Here is a 20,310-nt window from a genome sequence, read left to right as displayed (position 1 = left end):
TAAAACGCATTATGCAGACATGGTCCACCGTTGCCACCACTAGAAAAACTGCCCTGGGAATGCCATGTGAGCGGTGCTGATATGATACAAAGATGGTGAAGACAACTTTTCTTATATGTTTAAAAAATAAATAAAATGGCCATTTGTTTATGGTACACAATGTTTAGCAACTAAATGTCATTTAGCTAGGCTTAACATCTACTTTCAACGCTCTACTTTCTTTTAGTTTGAATTTCAAAGACCCTGAAGCTGTCCGAGCCTTGACCTGTACTCTCCTAAAGGAAGACTTTGGACTGACCATTGACATACCCCTGGAAAGGCTTATTCCCACTGTGCCTCTGCGACTCAACTATATCCACTGGGTGGAAGATATTCTCAATTACCATAGCTCTGACAAATCTACAGTGCGACGTGGGATTGACATAGGTAATGTTATTGTCACATTTACATAGAAATAAGCAGTATTTGTTACACGAGACCTTTATAAAAGATAGACACCGCCAATAAATGTGTATATCTGGTTTGGTACACATCATATTTTCTGTAAAAAGTTACTTAATGTGAGAATCAAAAATGTGTTTCGCTTATAAAGAGGTCCAAGGGTAATGACTTTTTCTCTTTTTTTTTTTTTTTCTTTTTTTTTCTTTTTTACTATAAATTTCTATTGATTTCTGGAAAATTCATGAAGCAAAAATGCAGAGGTGTGAATTTAGCTTAACCCTTTCGCTGCCATGTCTGTATGTCATACGAACCTACAGCACCACTTCCAGCAGCCCAGCTTATAGAAAAACAGTTCAGCAGACTCTGCTGAACAAACAGATAGCTCTGATCAGTGGCCAAGCCACAGATCATAGCTATTCACCTAAAATATGCCCCCAGCTGCCACTGCTTCTCTGCACTGTCTCTCACCTCTCCACTTCCCACCGCTGTTATTGACATCCATTTTTTTTTTTTTTTAAATCGGGTAAGACTATTGAGATGTCACAGAAATAGACAAAAGACAAGAAAAAATAGTACAAACATCCAGTTGCAATGCACAAAATTCAATAAGATTGGTCAGCTTAATATAATTGCAATACAAATCACTGAGAACACAGTGTTATTGACATCTTAAATGCCCACCTATCTCTTTGTCCCTTCTCCATGCTGCTTCACCCCCTCCAACACTGATTTCACCTCCCCTCATCCCACAACCCAGTTCCCCTTCCCTGCAGGCTTTTCTCCTCCCCACTCCGCTGGCTTCAGGTGTTTCAGGGGAGCCACAGGGACTTTAAAAATATTCCAATGCATCCCTCTGCCACTCTCCATCTGTTCCTGCTGTGCTGATGACTAGCTTTCCCTCTTCCCCCTCCCACCAGCTGCAGCTGGAGTGGAAGATCGGTGTCAGAATAGAGAGTGGGGGGCTGGTAAACATGAAGCATAGTAAACAGTGTTTATTATGCTTCAGTTTGTGAATGAATAGGAGTCTCTATACAGAAACTTCTGTTCATTCATATGCAGGGCAGATGTGGATGCAGAGAAAGGGACTCTCTGCCTTCAGTCCTTTTCGCTGTCTCAAAAATGTGACCTCAGGAGTCAGTTTAGAGCCCTGATATCTCACCAAAGCCCCCCCCCAAGAAAAAAAGAAGGTGCAGAACAGTAAAAATACAATTATTAAAAAAGCAAACAAACATGGAAAGGCCTTTCTACAGTGTTTACCCACACATGTTTTCTGTGCATCCCTGTGCAGGCAGTCTCATTGGTTTCATTTGGGATGTAGCAACTGCACGAACACAGCCATTGCTCGCAATTTGACATCCATGTGGGTCTGGAAGTATTTCGCTGTGCTCACACTGTCTCTTCGTTCAGGGACGTGTAAACGCTGCATCCCAGCTGACCTCTATAGGACTGCCTGCACAGGGATGTGCAGGTAAACATGGCCCTCCATGAACATACATGTTTCTACTAGGGGTGTACCGAATGGAAATTTTGGTGCCGAAACCGATATCGAAAATGACAGTTTAAAAAAAAAAAAGTATATTATTTTTATATATAGTTGTATTATATTCAACGTTTTAATTAATATCATCAATTTAAATTAATATGAATTTATTGTTGGCACCTTTTAGTGCAAGAAAGGTCAAGAAAAATGCAGTCTGCAGTCTCTAACCATCTCTTGTATCATGTCATTGTCTGCAATCTCTTACTTAAACTTAAACACATTGCTAATAGTATTAGCAACATTTCCATTCGATGTACCTCTAGCAGATATGATACAGGAGATGGTCAGAGACTGCCGACATGATATAAGAGATCAATGCAGCCTCACCAGTGTCCGTCAAATGCAGCCTGCTTGTGCCCAGCAGCCTCACCAGTGCCCGTCATATGCAGCCTGCCTATGCCCAGCAGCCTCACCAGTGCCCGTCATATGCAGCCTGCCTATGCCCAGCAGCCTCACCAGTGCCTGCCATATGCAGCCTGCCTATGCCCAGCAGCCTCACCAGTGCCCGTCATATGCAGCCTGCCTGTGCCCAGCAGCCTCACCAGGGCCCATCATATGCAGCCAACCAGTGCCCAGCAACCCCACCAGGGTCTGTCATATGCAGCCTACGTGTGCCCAGCAACCTCACCAGTGCCCATCTTGTGCAGCCTGCCTGTGCCCAACAGCCTCACCAGTGCCCGTTATATGCGCCCTGCCTGTGCCCAACAGTCTCACCAGTGTCCATCATATGCAGCCTGACTGTGCCAGGATCAGAGTGGCCATCTCCGTGTGTCACGGAGCAGGGTCTGAATTGCCCAGGCCGCAGTAACAATGTCCCGCCTCCTGTGATATTGTCACACTGATTCAATGTCCTGCCATTGGATCAGTGTGCCGTCTTTCACAGGAGGCGGGACATTGTTACCACGGCCCGGACAATTCAGCTCTGTGACATGCGGACATCGAGGGGAGGAGGAAGGAGTGGAGGACTGGGACGCGCCAGGGTGACGCCCGGGGTGAACCCTGCCCCTTTCGGTATTGGTTGTTTTTTGCCATCAGCCGAACGGAAAAACACAGTTTTCGGCCGATAATTTTCGGAGGCTGAAATTTGGGTGCATCTCTGGTTTCTAAGCCCCATGTGAACGAGTCCTTAGTAGGAATTTATCAGGAATTTTTAAAACTGTTATGTTTATGTCCACTAATAATGATTTTAGTGTATTTTTACTGAAAATAGCTATTTGGTTTGATTTAGGCAACTATTGCGGGGGCCTAAAAAAAAATCAGCAGCGTGTTTTTTTTTTGTTTTTTTTTTAATTCTACAGGTCTTTCAGAAAATGTATGGTTTTGGGGGTCTTTCCCAAACTCTGAAAGCTGTAAGGGAGAAAAGCAATAGAAACATTGCAAAAATGGTCTGGCCACATGAGCTAAAGAGTGGAGCATGAGGCCTGGTAGTGAAAGTGTTAAAAGTTTGGATTTAGCTGGATATTATGAATATTTGCCTAACATTTTATAGATGTAAGAAGACATTACTTGGATTTTTGCTTTCTAAGTTATGCTTGTGAATAAAGCCTCATTTAACAAACGTGTATATAGTGGCATAGAGGTCAACAGGAGGAACCAGCAAGAGGTGTGTCAGACCTAAGAGATTGGCACATACAGAAACATCAGTTTCCCTTTTGGGGACCATTTTTATTAGCGAGGCATTCTGTGACGCGTACTGCAGGAATAACAGTCCTTCCAGTTCCTCTCTCAATACTAGCTTTCAGCCCTGCACTTATGGCAGACACAGCCATTCTATGTAACATAGATCCAGTCAAAAGAATTAGTAAGGACGTAGTGGTCTCGGGGGGCCCTCCCAGGCCTTTTTTTTTTTCAAGCAAAAGTTATTCAGTACTGGCTTGGGAGATACAGTGAAGATCTCCAGAACGGGGCTAAAAGTAAGTATTTTGCTCTATTGGCTTCACTGTGGGGAAGGTTTGTTTCTTACTAGTTTAAATGTCGTAAGGTGTGTCCCTACAGGGAAAGTGTCAACCATGCTGAATTTCTTCAGTTTGCTTGATTGTAGACCAGCGTAGGTCAAAATCTTTAGAAAATCTATGAAAACTCTCTTAATTGGGCTATATTCAGCTCCTTTCTGTTGGGAAGAGAAGGAAATTAAAAAATTGCAATCCCTGAACAGATCAAGTACCGTATTTATCGGCGTATAACACGCACCTCAAGTTTAGGAGGGAATTTTAAGGAAAAAAACTTACATTTAAATGCCCATCAATGCAGCCTTGTCAGTGTTCATCTGTACCCTTGTCCATCATTGCAGCCTTGTCAGTGTCAGTGTCCATCTGTAGCCTTGTCCATCATTGCAGCCTTGTCAGTGTCCATCTGCAGCCTTGCCCCTGTGTCATTTGCAGACTGCTGCCGTTTAAAAATGGCGCCGCTGCTCTCTTGTTTTAAATTGTCTCGGCGGCTTTCGGCCATTCTCGGCATGTCTCGGCCGCTCTCGGAGGCTTTCGGCGGCTCACGCGGGACTGCGAGAGCCACCAAAAGGCTCAGAAAGGGCGGGGGATCGGCGTATAACACGCACCCACGATTTCCCCCTGATTTTTAAGGGGAAAAAAGTGCGTGTTATACGCCGATAAATACGGTAAATATAATGCACCACTTATTGCAGTACATCATTCCAATTCCCCAATTTTTTTCTATTTTTATATACATACATACATACAGTGTGTGTGTGTGTGTGTGTGTGTGTGTGTGTATATCTATCTATCATGTAAAATAAATATTGAACATTCACCATTTTTTTTTCTAGGTAAATATATTTTTAAGACCCCTTTCACACTGGGGCGGTTTGCAGGCGGTATTGCGCTAAAAATACCGCCTGCAAACCGCCCCTAAACAGCCTCCGCTGTTTGTTCAGTGTGAAAGCCCGAGGGCTTTCACACTGAAGCGGTGCGCTGGCAGGACGGTGAAAAAAGTCCTGCAAACCGCTTCTTTGGAGCGGTGAAGGAGCGGTGTATTCACCGCTCCTAAACCGCTCCTGCCCATTGAAATCAATGGGACAGCGCGGCTATACCGCAGCAATACCGCGGCTATAACCGCGCTGTACGAGGGATTTTAACCCTTTTTCGGCCGCCAGCGGGGGTTAAAACCGCATCGCTAGCGGCCGAATACCGCTGCAAGAACGACGGTACAGCAGCGCTAAAAATAGCGCTGTTGTACCGCCGACGCCCCCACCGCCCCAGTGTGAAAGGGGCCTTAAGGTGCTATTGACATGAAATTTTCATGCTGAACCCCACACTATGATGTTTCCACCTCTAAACTTCACTGTTGATATGGGGATGTTTTTGGGGTGATGTGCAGTGCCATTTGACCTCCAAACATGGTTTGTATTATGGCATCCAAAGAGTTTGATTTTGGTCTTATCTGACCAGACTATATTCTCCCAGTATTTCACAGGCTTGTCTACAGGTTGTGCAGTAGTCCTCGCTTCAGCAGGACGTATACTAAAATTGGAATGCTACAGAGAAGATTAGCATGGCCCCTGCGCAAGGATGACACGTAAATTCGTGAAGCATTCCATATTTTTTTTTGTACATTCCACGTTGGGATCCTTCAGACCACGTACGGGAGGTAATTCCCATCCCACCAACTGGCTGACAAACTTGTGTTTCACGAAATCTAGTAAAAATTTACACATGACAAGACAGGCCCATAGGTCCCTACTGCTTTTGTGGGAATGTGTAGTCTCTCTGATACCTCACCACACGTTGTCATTGATTTATAAAGCGATCCTCTCCCATACCCATGGTGCACTCCCCACCTATACGGGACTATGGTCTAAGGATCTGATGGAAGTCTCTGTAGGTGATTAGCACACCTCATTTACCTTTATGCACAAATCTTCGCTCTCCTGCTAGTGCAAGAGAAAAATGATAAATTACTTACCCGTTGATATAGAGACCCGGTTTCTATCAATCGGATCTTCCTGAACTCCCCTGATACTTGCTAGCACTGTCACGGAGGGAAAGGGACCTACTTGAATGTTTGGTGGGAACGCACCCGAATCTGCCCCTTCTGGAAACAGATCTTTCAGATTTATAACGAGATCTATGATGAATCTCTCACTCCCTCCCCTAAGATTGCCCTTCTATCGATTCTCGGTCAAATCTCAGAAAAAAAATCTTATCAGATTTTTCCTTTCAGCCGCACGTCAATTTATCACTAAATTCTGGAAAACTGATGTTATCCCCCCTCTAAACATCTGAGTAGATATACTTTTTGATACCATGCTCATGGAATAGATGCAGGCAAGAGAAGTGGACACGTGGGAGAAGCATAATAAATGTTGGTATGTGTGTGTGGCTCCATTATTCCACTTCAGACAAATTTTGGAGGAGACTCCTTGTGTATTCTGGATATGCCTTGCTACAATGCTCCCCTGGATTTCTCCACCCTATTGTGGACTCATTTTCATTATAGGTGCTTCTGTTTGGACTGCCTTTTATCATAATGCTACAGCCTTTATGTACTTTTAGGTATCGTGGCCATGGATGTCGTATCTACCTTCATACTTCTTTTTTTCTTTCTTTCTACTTTTTCTTTCTTCCTTTCTGCACCCTTATGCCCTGTACACACGATCAGACTTTCCGGCGGAAATAGGCTCCATCGGACTTTTCATCGGAATTTCCGACACACAAAGTTTGAGAGCTGGATCTAAAATTTTCCGACCACAAAATCCATTTGCGTAAATTCCGATCGTGTGTAGACAATTTCGACACAAGCCAAGCTTGCTCAGAATAAATTATGAGACAGAAGTGCTCGGTCTGGTAAAACTAGTGTTTGTAATGGATATAGCACATTCGTCACGCTGCAATGTTTTAAATTGTTTAATGCAGCGCATTTTCTTCTTTATAATGCTAGAAGAATGAAGTTTTGTTTGCTGCTCATATTCACACAGACTTCTCACAAACTTCTTTCTTTATTATTTTTCGTGATTTCATGAATATAATATTTTTATTCGGAGGCTGAAAAGCGCGAATCGTCTGTCACCAAACTTCTACTAACCTGAGATTAGCGGAAGGAGCCCAAAGGGTGGCGCACTTGGTATTGAACTTCCTCTTTCTAGTGCCGTCATACATGCGTTGAACACCGCGTTCTTGATGTTCGGAAATTCCTACAACTTTGTGTGACCATGTGTATGCAAGGCAAGTTTGAGCCAACATCCGTCGGAATGTCCGATCGTGTGTACAGGGCATAATTCTTCCTTTTTATCTGATCTTGATTACCCGCCATTATTTGTCATTTACGGCACTTGTGCTGCCATTATGTGTTGCCTTGATATTTGTTAACACTTTTTCCCCTACTTCTATTTTATGTACCCCCCCCTTTTTTTTTTTTGTGCGTTTTTATTCATAGCTTGAAAATACGTGAATAAAAATATATATTCTATATTCTATATTCTACCTAAATGTTGTGCAGTAAACTTTAAGCAAGCTTCAACATGCTTTTTCTTCAGCAATGGAAGTGTGCGTGGTAAGCATGCATACAGGCCATGGCGTTTGAGTGCATTACGGTATTAAATACATTTCAGTTAGCGTGTTCGAAACTTTTTCCCTGTGTCATTCCATTTTTTTACACATAACTTAATTTTTGAACTTATTTGTTTTGGTTTTTTTTGTATGTATAGATTGCATGGGTTATTACCGACATGTGGTGAAAATTTCATGTCAGTTGCACCTTTAGAAATATATTTACCTAGAAAAATTGTGACGTGTTCAATACTTATTTTACTGTGTGTGTATGATTGTTTTGTTTTTTTAATTTGGTGATGTTTAGAAGCATTTATGCAAAAATCTAAGATTTTCTTGCGTGCATGGGTATATATGTACAGTATATTTTTGTTTTGGATTTTATTGTACTAAGATAAAATCAGATGTTAACTAACATCAGATATGATTAGATATTAACAGATGTGCATTACCCTTTTCCTAAAATAAATCTCCTATTAGCTGCAGTCTTTTGTCTGTGCCTTTTGGTTATTATAATGGTTTTCCCATATGCCCTCACAACTTAGATGTTTGCCCTCTTTACATAGTGGTGACCGTTTCACTCACATGTCACTTCCTGCTGGGCTCCTCCATGCTGAGCTGCTACCCCTTCTTCTTGCTCACCATCTGCTGCACGAGAGGAACCTGCAGATCTCTGCCTCTTTGTAGAGTCGACAGTTGTTCCAAGTCCTCTAATTGATGATGTGGCTGCTTCAGTGTGTTCCTTGAACCCAGTAATATTCACTTGCAAATGTTTGGATTTGTCTGAAGGTCAAAGGATTTTTTTTTTTTTTTCTTTAACTTTCATTTTAGAAATCCTGGTTTGTGTTGAAAGTCTGTTGGGGAATCCTATTATATTTATATCAACGTTGCATTTCACTGGTCCCACTAACCTGCTCCTCCATGATCTTGTGCTGAAGTTCAACTATACAGTCTGCAATATAATTCCATATAAACACATAAGGCCTTGTACGCTGGCATTGGGTACACATGATTTATATATTGAGCTGTGTGGTAGCCTTTGTTTTATTTCCTGCTGTATTGCTTTAAAATGTTTTTGCAGTGCAGCTTTTTCCACATTATTGCCGCAATTCCCTTTTTGCCTCCACTACTCTGATGAGTGGACCTTCCTGCCTGAAAGCATGTTGGCCACAAGGGGATATGCTGAAGGGCACTGGATTTGTATATGCATGAAGAGCCTCTATGTGTCTTAATTTAGATGGCACATCTGCTGTATGTATTATACTTTTATGGTTTTTGGCAATACAAGGCTACTATTGTAAAATAAATATTAGAAATGTTTATTATTATTTCAATCCAAGGAATAATACAGTATCTCACAAAAGTGAGTAAACCCCTCACATTTTTGTAAATATTTATTTTATTATATCTTTTCATGTGACAACACGTGTACAACGTGTAAATTTGCTGTCCCTCAAAATAACTCAACAGCCATTAATGTTTAAGCTGCTGGCAACAAAAGTGAGTACACCCCTAAGTGAAAAAGTCCAAATTGGGCCCAAAGTGTCATTATTTTGTGTGGCCACCATTATTTTCCAGCACTGCCTAATCCCTCTTGGGCATGGAGTTCACCAGAGCTTCACAGGTTGCCACTGGAGTCCTCTTCCACTTCTCCATGACGACATCATGGAGCTGGTGGATGTTAGAGACCTTACGCTCCTCCACCTTCCGTTTGTGGATGCCCAGTGGATGCTCAATAGGGTTTAGGTATAAAGACATGCTTGGCCAGTCCATCAACTTTACCCTCAGCTTCTTTAGCAAGACAGTGATCGTCTTGGAGGTGTGTTTGGGGTCGTTATCATGTTGGTCATACTGCCCTGAGGCCCAGTCTCCGAAGGAAGGGGATCATGCTCTGCTTCAGTATGTCACAGTACATGTTGGCATTCATGGTTCCCTCAATGAACTGTAGCTCCCCAGTGACGGCAACACTCATGCAACCCCAGACCATGACTCTCCCACCACCATGCTTGACTGTAGGCAAGACACACTTGTCTTTGTACTCCTCACCTCCACACACACTCGACACCATCTGAACCTCATCAAACCTCAGGACATGGTTCGAGTAATCCATGTCCTTAGTCTGCTTGTTTTCAGCAAACTGTTTGTGGGCTTTCTTGTGCATCATCTTTAGAAAAGGCTTCCTTCTGGGACGACAGTCATGCAGACCAATTTCATGCAGTATGCGGCCTATGGTCTGCCCACTGACAGGCTGACCCCCCACCCCTTCAACCTCTGCAGCAATGCTGGAAGCACTCGTACGTCTATTTCTCAAAGACAACCTCTGGATATGACACTGAGCATGTGCACTCAACTTCTTTGGTAGACCATGGTGAGGCCTGTTCTTAGTGGAACCTGTCCTGTTAAACCGCTGTATGGTCTTGGCCACCGTGCTGGAGCAACAATTCATTTTTTTCACATCCTCTGAGAGTTCTTTACCATGTTGAACTTCCAGTGACCCGAATGAGAGAGTGAGAGCAATAACACCAAATTTAACACACCTGCTCCCCATTCACACCTGAGACCTTGTAACACTAACGAGTCACATGACACCGGGGAGGGAAAATGGCTGTAGTGGGTAGCACTCTCGCCTAGCAGTAAGAAGGGTCGCTGGTTCGAATCCCGACCACGACACTACCTGCCTGGAGTTTACATGTTCTCCCTGTGTCTGCGTGGGTTTCCTCCGGGTACTCCGGTTTCCTCCCACACTCCAAAGACATGCTGGTAGGTTAATTGTATCCTGTCTAAATTGGCCCTAGTATAGGTATGAATGTGAGTTAGGGACCTTAGATTGTAAGCTCCTTGAGGGTATAGGGACTGATGTGAATGTATAATATATATGTAAAGCGCTGCGTAAATTGACGGCGCTATATAAGTACCTGAAATAAATTAAAAAAATAAAAATAATTGGGCCCAATTTGGACATTTTCACTTAGGGGTGTACCAGGGTGGATTTGATTTAAATCGATTCGATTTAAATCATAATTCTTAAAGAGCAGCTGTCATCTCTGTCCCGCAGCGGCTCCTCCTCTGACCCGCTGTTGACTCACCAACAGTCCCATTCACTTTAATGAGATGGGAGATGATGCGGCAGTGACACAACAACGTGAGGGACGTGGTGGCAGCAGGTGAGTGGATGCCTGCTAACAGGTGCTGCCACGATGGATCTGAAATGACAGGTGCTCTTTAAATGTAAGCACTTCTTCTTGCTGGTAGTTAAAATCTTTAATATTTGCAAACAAAATGAAGGTTTCCTGATTTTAGAATAATAAGCTGTCAGATTAGTAAAACAGTAATATCAGAACCAATTCAATTATACAGTTTGTTAGTGTACATAGATTTGCAAAACAATGGGATAAAGGAATATTCCTGAACTATGTTTTATCTCATGATTACTGTGACATTGTGTGAATGCATCAATGCAGTACATGTTATCTCAGCTTGCAGAGCTTGGATTAACCACTGCAATACAGGGCACTTAGACACCTTCCTGCCCAGACCAATTTTCAGCTTTCAGCGCTGTCGCAGTTTGAATGACAATTGCACAGTCATCCATCACTGTACCCAAACTAAATTTTTATCATTTTGTTCCAACAAATAGTTTTCTTTTGGTGATATTTGCTCACCTCTGCAGTTCTTATTTGTTACTAAACAAATAAAAAAAGACTGAAAATTTTGAAAAAAAAAAAAGTTTTGCTTTTGTTTCTGTTATAAAATTTTGTAAATAAGTAAGTTTTCTCTTTTACTGATGGGCACTGATAAGGCGGCACCAATGAGCAGGCCCTGAGGGGCACTGACGATAGGCACTGATGGCCACTGGTAGGCAGCACTGATGGGTGGCACTGATATGCAGCACTGATGGGAATTGATAGGCGGCACTGATGGGCACTCATGGGTGGCACTGGTAGGCACTGATAGGTGACACTGGGCACTAAAAGGCTGCAAAGATGGGTTCTATGGGTGGCACTGATAGGCGGCACTGATGGGCATTAATACGTGGCACTGATGGGCACTGATAGGCGGCACTGATGGGCATTGATGCGTGGCATTGATGGGCACTGATACGCAGCACTGATAGGCATCCCTGGTGGCACTGGCAGTGGTAGGCATTGTGAGTGGGCACTGATTGGCAGCTGCCTGGTCATTGATTGGCAGCTGCCTGGGCACAGATTAGTATTTCTAGGGGGTGGAATACCTGGTGGTCCAGTGTGGATGGCCATCCTGGTGGTCCTGGGCGGCATGATGGTGGTCCTGGGTGGGATCCGAGGGGGGGCTATGCTGATAAACAATCAGCACAGACCCCCCCTGTCAGGAGAGTAGCCGATCGGCTCTCCTCTACTCGCGTCTGTCAGACACGAGTGAGGAAAAGCCGATCACCGGCTCTTCCTATTTACATCGTGATCAGCCGTGATTGGACACAGCTGATCACAGGGTAAAGAGGCTCGGCAACAACGATCGCCGCAAGGACGTTATATGACGCCCAGTCAGGATATTGAAACCACTTTGCTGCCGTCATTCTGCTATATGGTGGGCGGCAAGTGGTTAATTGAATGAGTTTACCAAAAATTTAAATATTGCAGAATATACAGCCTCATGCTACATAAATAAGCTCCATTTCATGCTGAATAAACATTGATTTATATCCACCCTGGGGTTTACTCACGTTCGTTGCCAGCGGTTTAGACATTAATGGCTGTGTGTTGAGTTATTTTGAGGGGACAGCAAATTTACATTGTCATACAAGCTGTACACTTACTACTTTACATTGTAGCAAAGTGTAATTTCTTAGTGTTGTCACATAAAGGTATAATAAAATATTTACAAAAATGTGAGGGGTGTACTTTTATGAGATACTGTATGTTGGAAAATAATTGATTTAGAGATATATGACCTGTAATTATATAATTATAAGATGAAATGCATGTATAAATGTGGCTATGGCTAAATTAAAGGGTAATAAACTAGGCTATTTAATTAAAATAGAAACTTAAAGTGATCCTGCCGCTAACTATAGCGAATATGCCTGGAAGTATCCTGCAAAAGAAGAAGGTAAATGCTTACCTTTCTGGTGGGTGGACTGCTATCTGACTCCTGTGTGTGTATGTTGGATAGTGTTTCCCCCACTGGATACTTTGATTCCTCCCGCACCCCCTCCATCACTACTGTATCCTGAATTGGCTTGAGGGTAAGAACCACAGTGCCTTATCACCCACTTCTTACTCCATCCGTAGGCAAATCCTGAAATCTGAAATGAGTGTCTGTGTGCAGCGTCATTCTATAAGCCCTGGGTGAGGTTGGAGCCATGACCCCTCTGAGGTCACAGGTGGTGGGTTAAAGTATGCAGGGTGTCACTCAGCTTGGAAAAAGAGCAGTGGTGGATTGGTTCGCTGGGATTGATGGAGTGAGTATAGGAGTTGCTGGGGGGGGATCCATTTTTTTTTAAGTTTCCCAAGCTGGAACTGGGCAACTTTTAATAAAAGAATACCTGATAATACTGCAGTAAGGGTCCTTGTTCAGGCTGTACTTGGCAGCAATTACAAACGGCTACACCAACACATATTGTACAGGCATGGTCTTCTGTTGTCACTACCAGGAACGTAATCCAGAGGATTATGTGCAGCCAGTGCTAAAATGAGTGCATATAGACATGAAGTAGCTGTAAAAGGGTAGAGAAGATTAGCCGCATTTAAATGCAAAAAAAGGACAAAAAGGTAAAAATAGTATTTATAATACAGTAATAGCTTTGCTTCACTTGCCAAATACTGCCATAGGCTGGAGTCATTGGCCTTGATTCCAAAAGGTGCAGTAAACAGGCGTTAACATTTCTTGGTGGCATGGGACTGGGCAATAATCTACTGGGACAGTAATGAGGTTTGACATTTTCCATCGGAATTCAAGAATGAAAAGTGACGGTCACAGAATCGGTGGCAGATCTTTAAATAATGATTAACGTAATGCAGTCAAAAAAACAAAACGAAAAAAAAAACAAAACATTTTTTTCAGTTAAGAGACCAAGCTTATACGTTTACACCCCACTAGCTAATAAAGCACCAGTCTGACTCTGAAAGGGATGGGGTTCCTCCTTACTTCAGAGTTTATGGTAATTTTTATACATACTGGCTCACTTCTCCATTATAATCTAATTTTTGCTGATTTAAGCATTATTTTCAAGCATTAGATATGTGAATATCCATAGCACAAGGCTAATTTCCATAATCTTACTAGTCTGCCCTGATGTTCAGTTACATATTGCATTTGGCTTCCAAACCTTGACGATCACACTTCAGTGCCCCTGGAATCAGGCAATAGGAACATCCGTGATTCCCTCAAGCACAAGCAGCCATGTGTGAAGACTATCCAGGTTGCGTGTCTGTGGTGTGCGAGGTTCTCTGTCTCTATCCCATTTATTGTGTCAGAAATGCTGCATCACAACATATTGCTGAAAGCTTGTCTATTGAACAGTATCTCACTGCAATTAACAATTCTAATATTATTGATTTCTTCTCAGAGCTCAAGACTATTCTTTTTTCAGCGTTTTATTAAAGGTCATGCAGAGTAGAAAGATAAAGATTTTCTTAAATCAGGAACTAACAATTTGGGCCTTAATTTTTGGTAACTGAAACAGTTTGTTTGTGTGTGTGTATATATATATATATGTGTGTGTGTGTATATATATGTGTGTATATATATATATATATATATATATATATATATATATATATATATATATATATATATATATATATATATACACACAGGTGCAGCTCAAAAAAAAAAAAGTTAATTCATTTCAGTAATTAAAAAAGTGAAACACCTCTCTATATCTATAGATATAGATAGATTCATTACACACAGTATGATATATTTCAAGCATTTCTTTCTTTTAATTTTGATTATGGCTTACAGCTAGTGACAACCCAAAATACAGTATCTCAGAAAATGAGGATATTAAAAAGACTCCATGGTGTCACACTCTAATCGACTAACTCAAAACACCTGTAAAGGGTTTCTGAGCCTTTAAGTGGTCTCTCAGTCTGGTTCAGTAGGTTACACAATCATGGGGAAGACAGCTGACTTGACAATTGTCCAGAAGACAGTCAACACAAGTCACAAAAGGTAATTGCTAAAGAAGTTGGTTGTCCAGAGTGCTGTATCCAAGCATATTAATGGAAAGTTGAGTGGAAAGAAGTGTGGTAGAAAAAGGTGCACAAGCAACAGGGTTAAACTGCAGCCTGAGAGGATTGTGAAGCAAAGGCCATTCAAAAATGTGGGGGAGATTCACAAGGAGTGAACTACGGCTGCTGTCATTGCTTTAAGAGCCACCACACACAGACCTATCCAGGACATGGGCTACAACTGTCACATTCCTTGTGTCAAGCCACTCCTGAACCAGAGGCAAGATCAGAAGAGTCTTACCTGGGCTAAGGAGAAAAAGGACTGGACTGTTGCTCAGTGGTCCAGTAAATTCTGCATTTCTTTTGGAAATGTCCCAGAGTCTGGAGGAAGAGTGGAGAGGCACAGGATCCAAGTTGCATGAAGTCCAGTGTGAAGTTTCCAGTCCGTGATGATTGGGGGAGCAATGTCATCTGCTGGTGTTGGTCCACTGTGTTTTATCAAGTTCAAAGTCAGCACAGCCCTCTACCAGGAAATTTTAGAGAACTTAATTTTTCCCTCAGCTGATCAGCTTTATGGAGATGCTGATTTAATTTTCCAGCAGGACTTGGCACCTGCCCACACTGCCAAAAAAGTACCAATACCTGGTTTAATGATCATGGTATCACTGTGCTTGATTAGCCAGCAAACTCACCTGACCTAAACCCCATAGAAAATCTGTGGGGTTTTGTCAAGAGGAAGATGAGAGACACCAGACCCAACAATGAAGACCAGCTGAAGAATGCTATCAAAGAACCTGGGCTTCCATAACGCCTCCATGCCACGTCGCATTGATGCAGTAATTCATGCAAAAGGAGCTCTGACCAAGTATTGAGTGCATACTGTACTGTACATGGATATACTTTTCAGTAAACAAACATTGCTGTATTAAAATTCCTTTTTTTTTTTATTTCTTCTGCAATCTAATTTTCTGAGATACTGAGTTTTTGGGTTTTCACTAGCTGTAAGCCATAATCCTCAGAATTAAAAGAAAGAAACGCTTGAAATATAACACTCTGTGTAATGAATCTATATAGTGTGAGTTTCACTTTTTTTTTAATTGAATTACTGAAATAACTTTTTGATGATATTCTAATTTTTTGAGATGCACGTGTGTGTGTGTGTGTGCCTGTACATCTGTTCAATTGCTTGGTAAACCAAATTGCTAATCTGCCAATCACATGGCAGCAACTTGCATTTAGGCATCTAGACCTGGTGAAGACAATTTGCTGAAGTCCAAACCGAACATCAGAATGGGGAGGAAAGGTGATCTAAGAGACTTTGAACGTGGCATAGTTGTTGGTGCCAGGCGGGCTGGTCTGAGCATTTCATAAACTGCTGATCTACTGGGATTTACAAGCACCTCTAGGGTTTACAGAGAATGGCCCGAAAAAGAATATATCCAGTGAACGGAAGTTGTGTGGACGAAATGCCTGGTTGATGTCAGAGGAGAATGGGTAGACTGGTTTGAGAGCATAGAAAGGCAACAGTAACTCAAATAACCACTTGTTACAGCCAAGGTATGCAGAAAACCATCTCCGAACGTGCAACACATTGAGCCTTGCAGCAGCAAAAGACCACATCGGGCATCACTGTTGTCAGATAAGAACAGGCTACAGGCTAAAAACTGAGGCTACACTTCGCACAGGCTCACCAAAATTGGACAATAGAAGATGTGAAAAACGTTGCGTGGTCTGATGAGTCTCGATTTCAGCTGCGACTTTCAAATGGTAGGGTCAGAATTTGAGGTAAACAACATAAAAGCATGGATCCTTCCTGTCTTATATCAACAGTTCAGGCTGGTGGTGGTGGTGTAATGGTCCGGGGGATATTTTCTTGGCCACTTAGTATCAATTGAACATCGTTTAACCACTTAAGCCCCGGAAGGCTTTACCCCTTTAATGACCAGGCCATTTTTTGCGATATGGCACTGCGTCGCTTTAACTGACAATTGCGCGGTCGTGCAAGGTTGTACCCAAACAAAATTAATGTTCTTTTTCCCCACAAATAGAGCTCACTTTTGGTGGTATTTGATCACCTCTACAGTTTTTAATTTTTGCGCTATAAACAAAAAAAGACAGACAATTTCGAGAGAAAAAAAAACCACATTTTTTTTTCTTTTTTTGCTATAATAAATATCCCCCCCAAAAAATGTAAAAAAAAAACAAATTTCTTCATCAGTTTAGTCCAATATATATTCTTCTACATATTTTTGGTAAAAAATCGCAATAAGCGAATATTGATTGGTTTGCGCAAAAGTTATAGCGCCTACAAAATAGGAGATAGATTTATGGCATTTTTGTTATTTAAAACATTTTTTTTTTTTTCGTTTACTAGTGATCAGCGATTTTTAGCGGGATTGTGGCAGACAGATTGGAAACTTTTGACACTTTTTTGGGACCAGTGACGTTTATACATCGATCAGTGCTATAAAAATGCACTGATTACTGTATAAATGACACTGGCAGGGAAGGGTCAAGTGTGTCCTAGGGAGGTGTTTCTAACTGGGGGAGTGGACTGATTGGGAGTACAGAGAGATCGCTGTTCTTAATCACTAGGAACAGACGATTACTCTTTACTCTGCCGACAGAACGGGATCTGCTTTGTTTACATTGGCAGATCCCCGTTCTGCCCCTCTGTGGAGCGATCGCAGGTGACCAGCGGACATCGTGGCCACACGCAAGCGCCTGCCCGCTGTATTTATTACACGAAGCACCGTACCAGTACCGCTGCCGCTGTATAACACTGGCGGTTGGTCAGCAAGTGGTTAAACGCCATGGCCTACCTTAGTATTGTTGTTCAATTCCTTTATGACTAATGTACCCATCTTCTGATGGCTACTTCCAGCAGGATAATGCACCATGTCACAAAGGTTAAATCATATCAAACTAATTTCTTGAACATGACCATGAGTTCACTGTACTCCAGTGGCCTCCACAGTCACCAGATTTCAATCCAAAAGAGCACCTTTGGGATGTGGTAGAACGGAGGATTCGCATCATGGATGTGCAGTCAACGGATCAACAGCAACTGCATTATGCTATCATGTCAATATGGACCAAAATCTCTGAGGAATGTTTCCAATACTTGTTGAATCTTTGCCACAAAGAATTAAAGTACCTCTGAAGGCAAAAGGGGGTCCAACCCGGTACTAGCAATGTGTACTTAATAAAGTGGCCGCTGAGTGTGTATATAAACACTATATTACCAAAAGTATTGTGTTGCCTGTCTTTACATGCACATGAACTTTATTGGCATCCCAGGTTCAATATTGAGTTGGCCCACCCTTTGCAGCTATAACAGCTTCAACTCTTCTGGGAAGGCTGTCTACAAGGTTTAGGAGTGTGTCTATGGGAATGTTTGACCATTCTTCCAGACGCACATTTGTGAGGTCAGACACTGATGTTGGGCGGGAAGGCCTGGCTCGCAGTCTCCGCTCTAATTCATCCATAAGGGGTCTGTCAGGTTGAGGTCAGGACTCTGTGCAGGCCAGTCAAGTTCCTCCACCCCAGTCTTGCTCATCCATGTCTTTATGGACCTTGCTTTGGGCACTGGTCCAAATAATTTGGTGGAGGGGGGGTTATGGTGTGGGGTTGTTTTTCAGGGGTTGGCCTGGCCCCTTAGTTCCAGTGAAGGGAACTCTTAAGGCGTCAGCATACCAAGATATTTTCATGCTTCCAACTTTGTGGGAACAGTTTGGGGATGGCCCCTTCCTGTTCCAATATGACTGCGCACCGGTGGCATCTCTCCAGGCCAACCCGCTGCCTGTGTAACAGAGCCAAGAAAGCTTGCACTTGGCTCCTCCTCGACTCTACCCTGTCTCACAACAGAGCACGAGGAGGAGCCTGACAGGAATTACATCTCCCGCCCGCATCAAGCTGCACTGTATCTGAGGTCTGTGTTGAGAGGGGAAATTTAAGGGGGGGATTGAAAAATATTACGATTGCATTTGTGCAGGTGAAAGGGGAGGATCGTGATAGCAGGGTAGTAAGATTGTCCTGTCAAGGATAGGGATTTGGGGGTGGGAGAATTTTGTACTAGGAGATGGTGGAGATTTCGGGGGAGTCATCTATGGTTTAAGGTGGCATATGAGATGTGTACCCCTGAACCCTGCACTCTGTCAGTGGCACACCCCTGAACACTGCACTCTGTCAGTGGCACACCCCTGAACACTGCACTCTGTACGTGGCACACCCCTGAACCCTGCACTCTGTACGTGGCACACCCCTGAACCCTGCACTCTGTACGTGGCACACCCCTAAACCCTGCACTGTATATGGAGCGCACCCCTGAAGCCTGCACTCTGTACTTTGCACTCCCCTGAACCCTGCACTCTGTACAGAGTGCACTCCTGGACTCTGTACAGAAAGCACCCCTGGACCCTGCACTCTGTACGTAGCGCACCCAAAAACCCCTTTTCTCTCTGTACATAGCGCACCCCTGAACCCTGCACTCTGTACGTAGCGTACACCTGAACCCTGCACTCTGTACATAGCGCACCCCTGAACCTCTGTAAGTAGCACACTCCTGCGAGAAGCAAATTGCACTTTTTTTTTTTTTTTTTTTTATTTAAATTTTCATATTATAAATATACAAACAACCCCTCTTTCAATGGGGTAAAGCAGTCCCCCAAATATACACATTGTACACAGGCATATAAATTCCAGAATGATACCCCACTCCAACCCGCTTACCCCCCCCCCCCCCGCCTCCCGCAGACTGGTCTCCTTCCATGACACCGATGGAAAAAGGAAACATTTCTTCATATATTAGTGCAAAATGGCTTCCGCAAAACTCTCTGATCTTTTAAAGGCTTCCCATCTAGCCCATCTGCCCCCTCTATCTTCTTGATCCCCCTCTACGGAACCAAAAGCCTCAAGATTTTTCATGGTGTATATTTCATTGATTCTCGAAATCCAATCCCTGATCCCAGGCCCTTCCACTTCCTGCCATTTTTTTGGAATTACACTCTTTGCGGAATTTAAAAGCACTGGGATCAGCAAGGTTTTGTACCGTCTAAGGCATCCCTCCGACCCATGGAACAAACAGACCCATGGGTCCAACTGGATGGCCCTACCCGTTATCACTTCAGTCAACTTGATCACCTCCTGCCAGAAGATTTTGATTTTTGGGCAATCCCACCACAAGTGCGCCATTGTTCCCGGGGCCTCACAACCTCTCCAGCATTTCAGCGATCTATCAGTATTAAATTTGCTTATTTTAGTGGGGGTCATATACCACCTAGTCAGGCATTTATAGTTGGTCTCAATCGTTTTCATATTTATTGCTGTGCTATGTGTTGCCCCCAAAATGCTCCCCACCCATCTTTTCTCACATCTAACCCCTAAATCCTCTTCCCATTTTTTAATAAAGGGCGGTACAATTTCTCCCCCATTATTTATCAGTATTTTATATACCGCTGAGATATTCCTCTTCACTGTATCCCTACAGAATAGTTTCTCGAACGGTCTATAGTCTACTTCTTCCCTCAAAGAACCTTGTAAACTTTTGACAAAGTGATCGAGCTGACCATACCGCCACCCTCAATAAATCCCTCTTTGTTACTAAATCATGATATGTGCAAATTTTTCCCGTTAATAATATCTTTTAACTGTGCTTCACTATTCAAAATCCAATTTC

The 20,310-nt window shown here is 42.9% G+C and overlaps 1 protein-coding gene and 1 non-coding gene across 5 annotated transcripts in view; both read left to right on the top strand.

The window, feature by feature from the left end:
* Window positions 1-20,310, top strand: part of METTL16 (methyltransferase 16, RNA N6-adenosine) — a 193,340-nt gene that overhangs the window by 14,706 nt on the left and 158,324 nt on the right. For all 4 annotated transcript variants that reach the window (XM_073616698.1, XM_073616702.1, XM_073616699.1 and 1 more), the window contains exon 3: window positions 227-426. In XM_073616698.1, the coding sequence (XP_073472799.1) occupies window positions 227-426 (200 nt within the window). The remainder of the gene's footprint in view (window positions 1-226; window positions 427-20,310) is intronic.
* LOC141130694 (U6 spliceosomal RNA) lies at window positions 5,434-5,540 on the top strand. The gene has a single exon (XR_012242464.1). It is a non-coding gene; the product is annotated as a U6 spliceosomal RNA (small nuclear RNA).

Source organism: Aquarana catesbeiana, linkage group LG02, assembly GCF_042186555.1.
Source record: "Aquarana catesbeiana isolate 2022-GZ linkage group LG02, ASM4218655v1, whole genome shotgun sequence".
NCBI classification, from domain to species: domain Eukaryota; kingdom Metazoa; phylum Chordata; class Amphibia; order Anura; family Ranidae; genus Aquarana; species Aquarana catesbeiana.
Note: the sequence above shows the minus strand (reverse complement) of the source record. Positions and strands in the feature narration are given on the sequence as shown.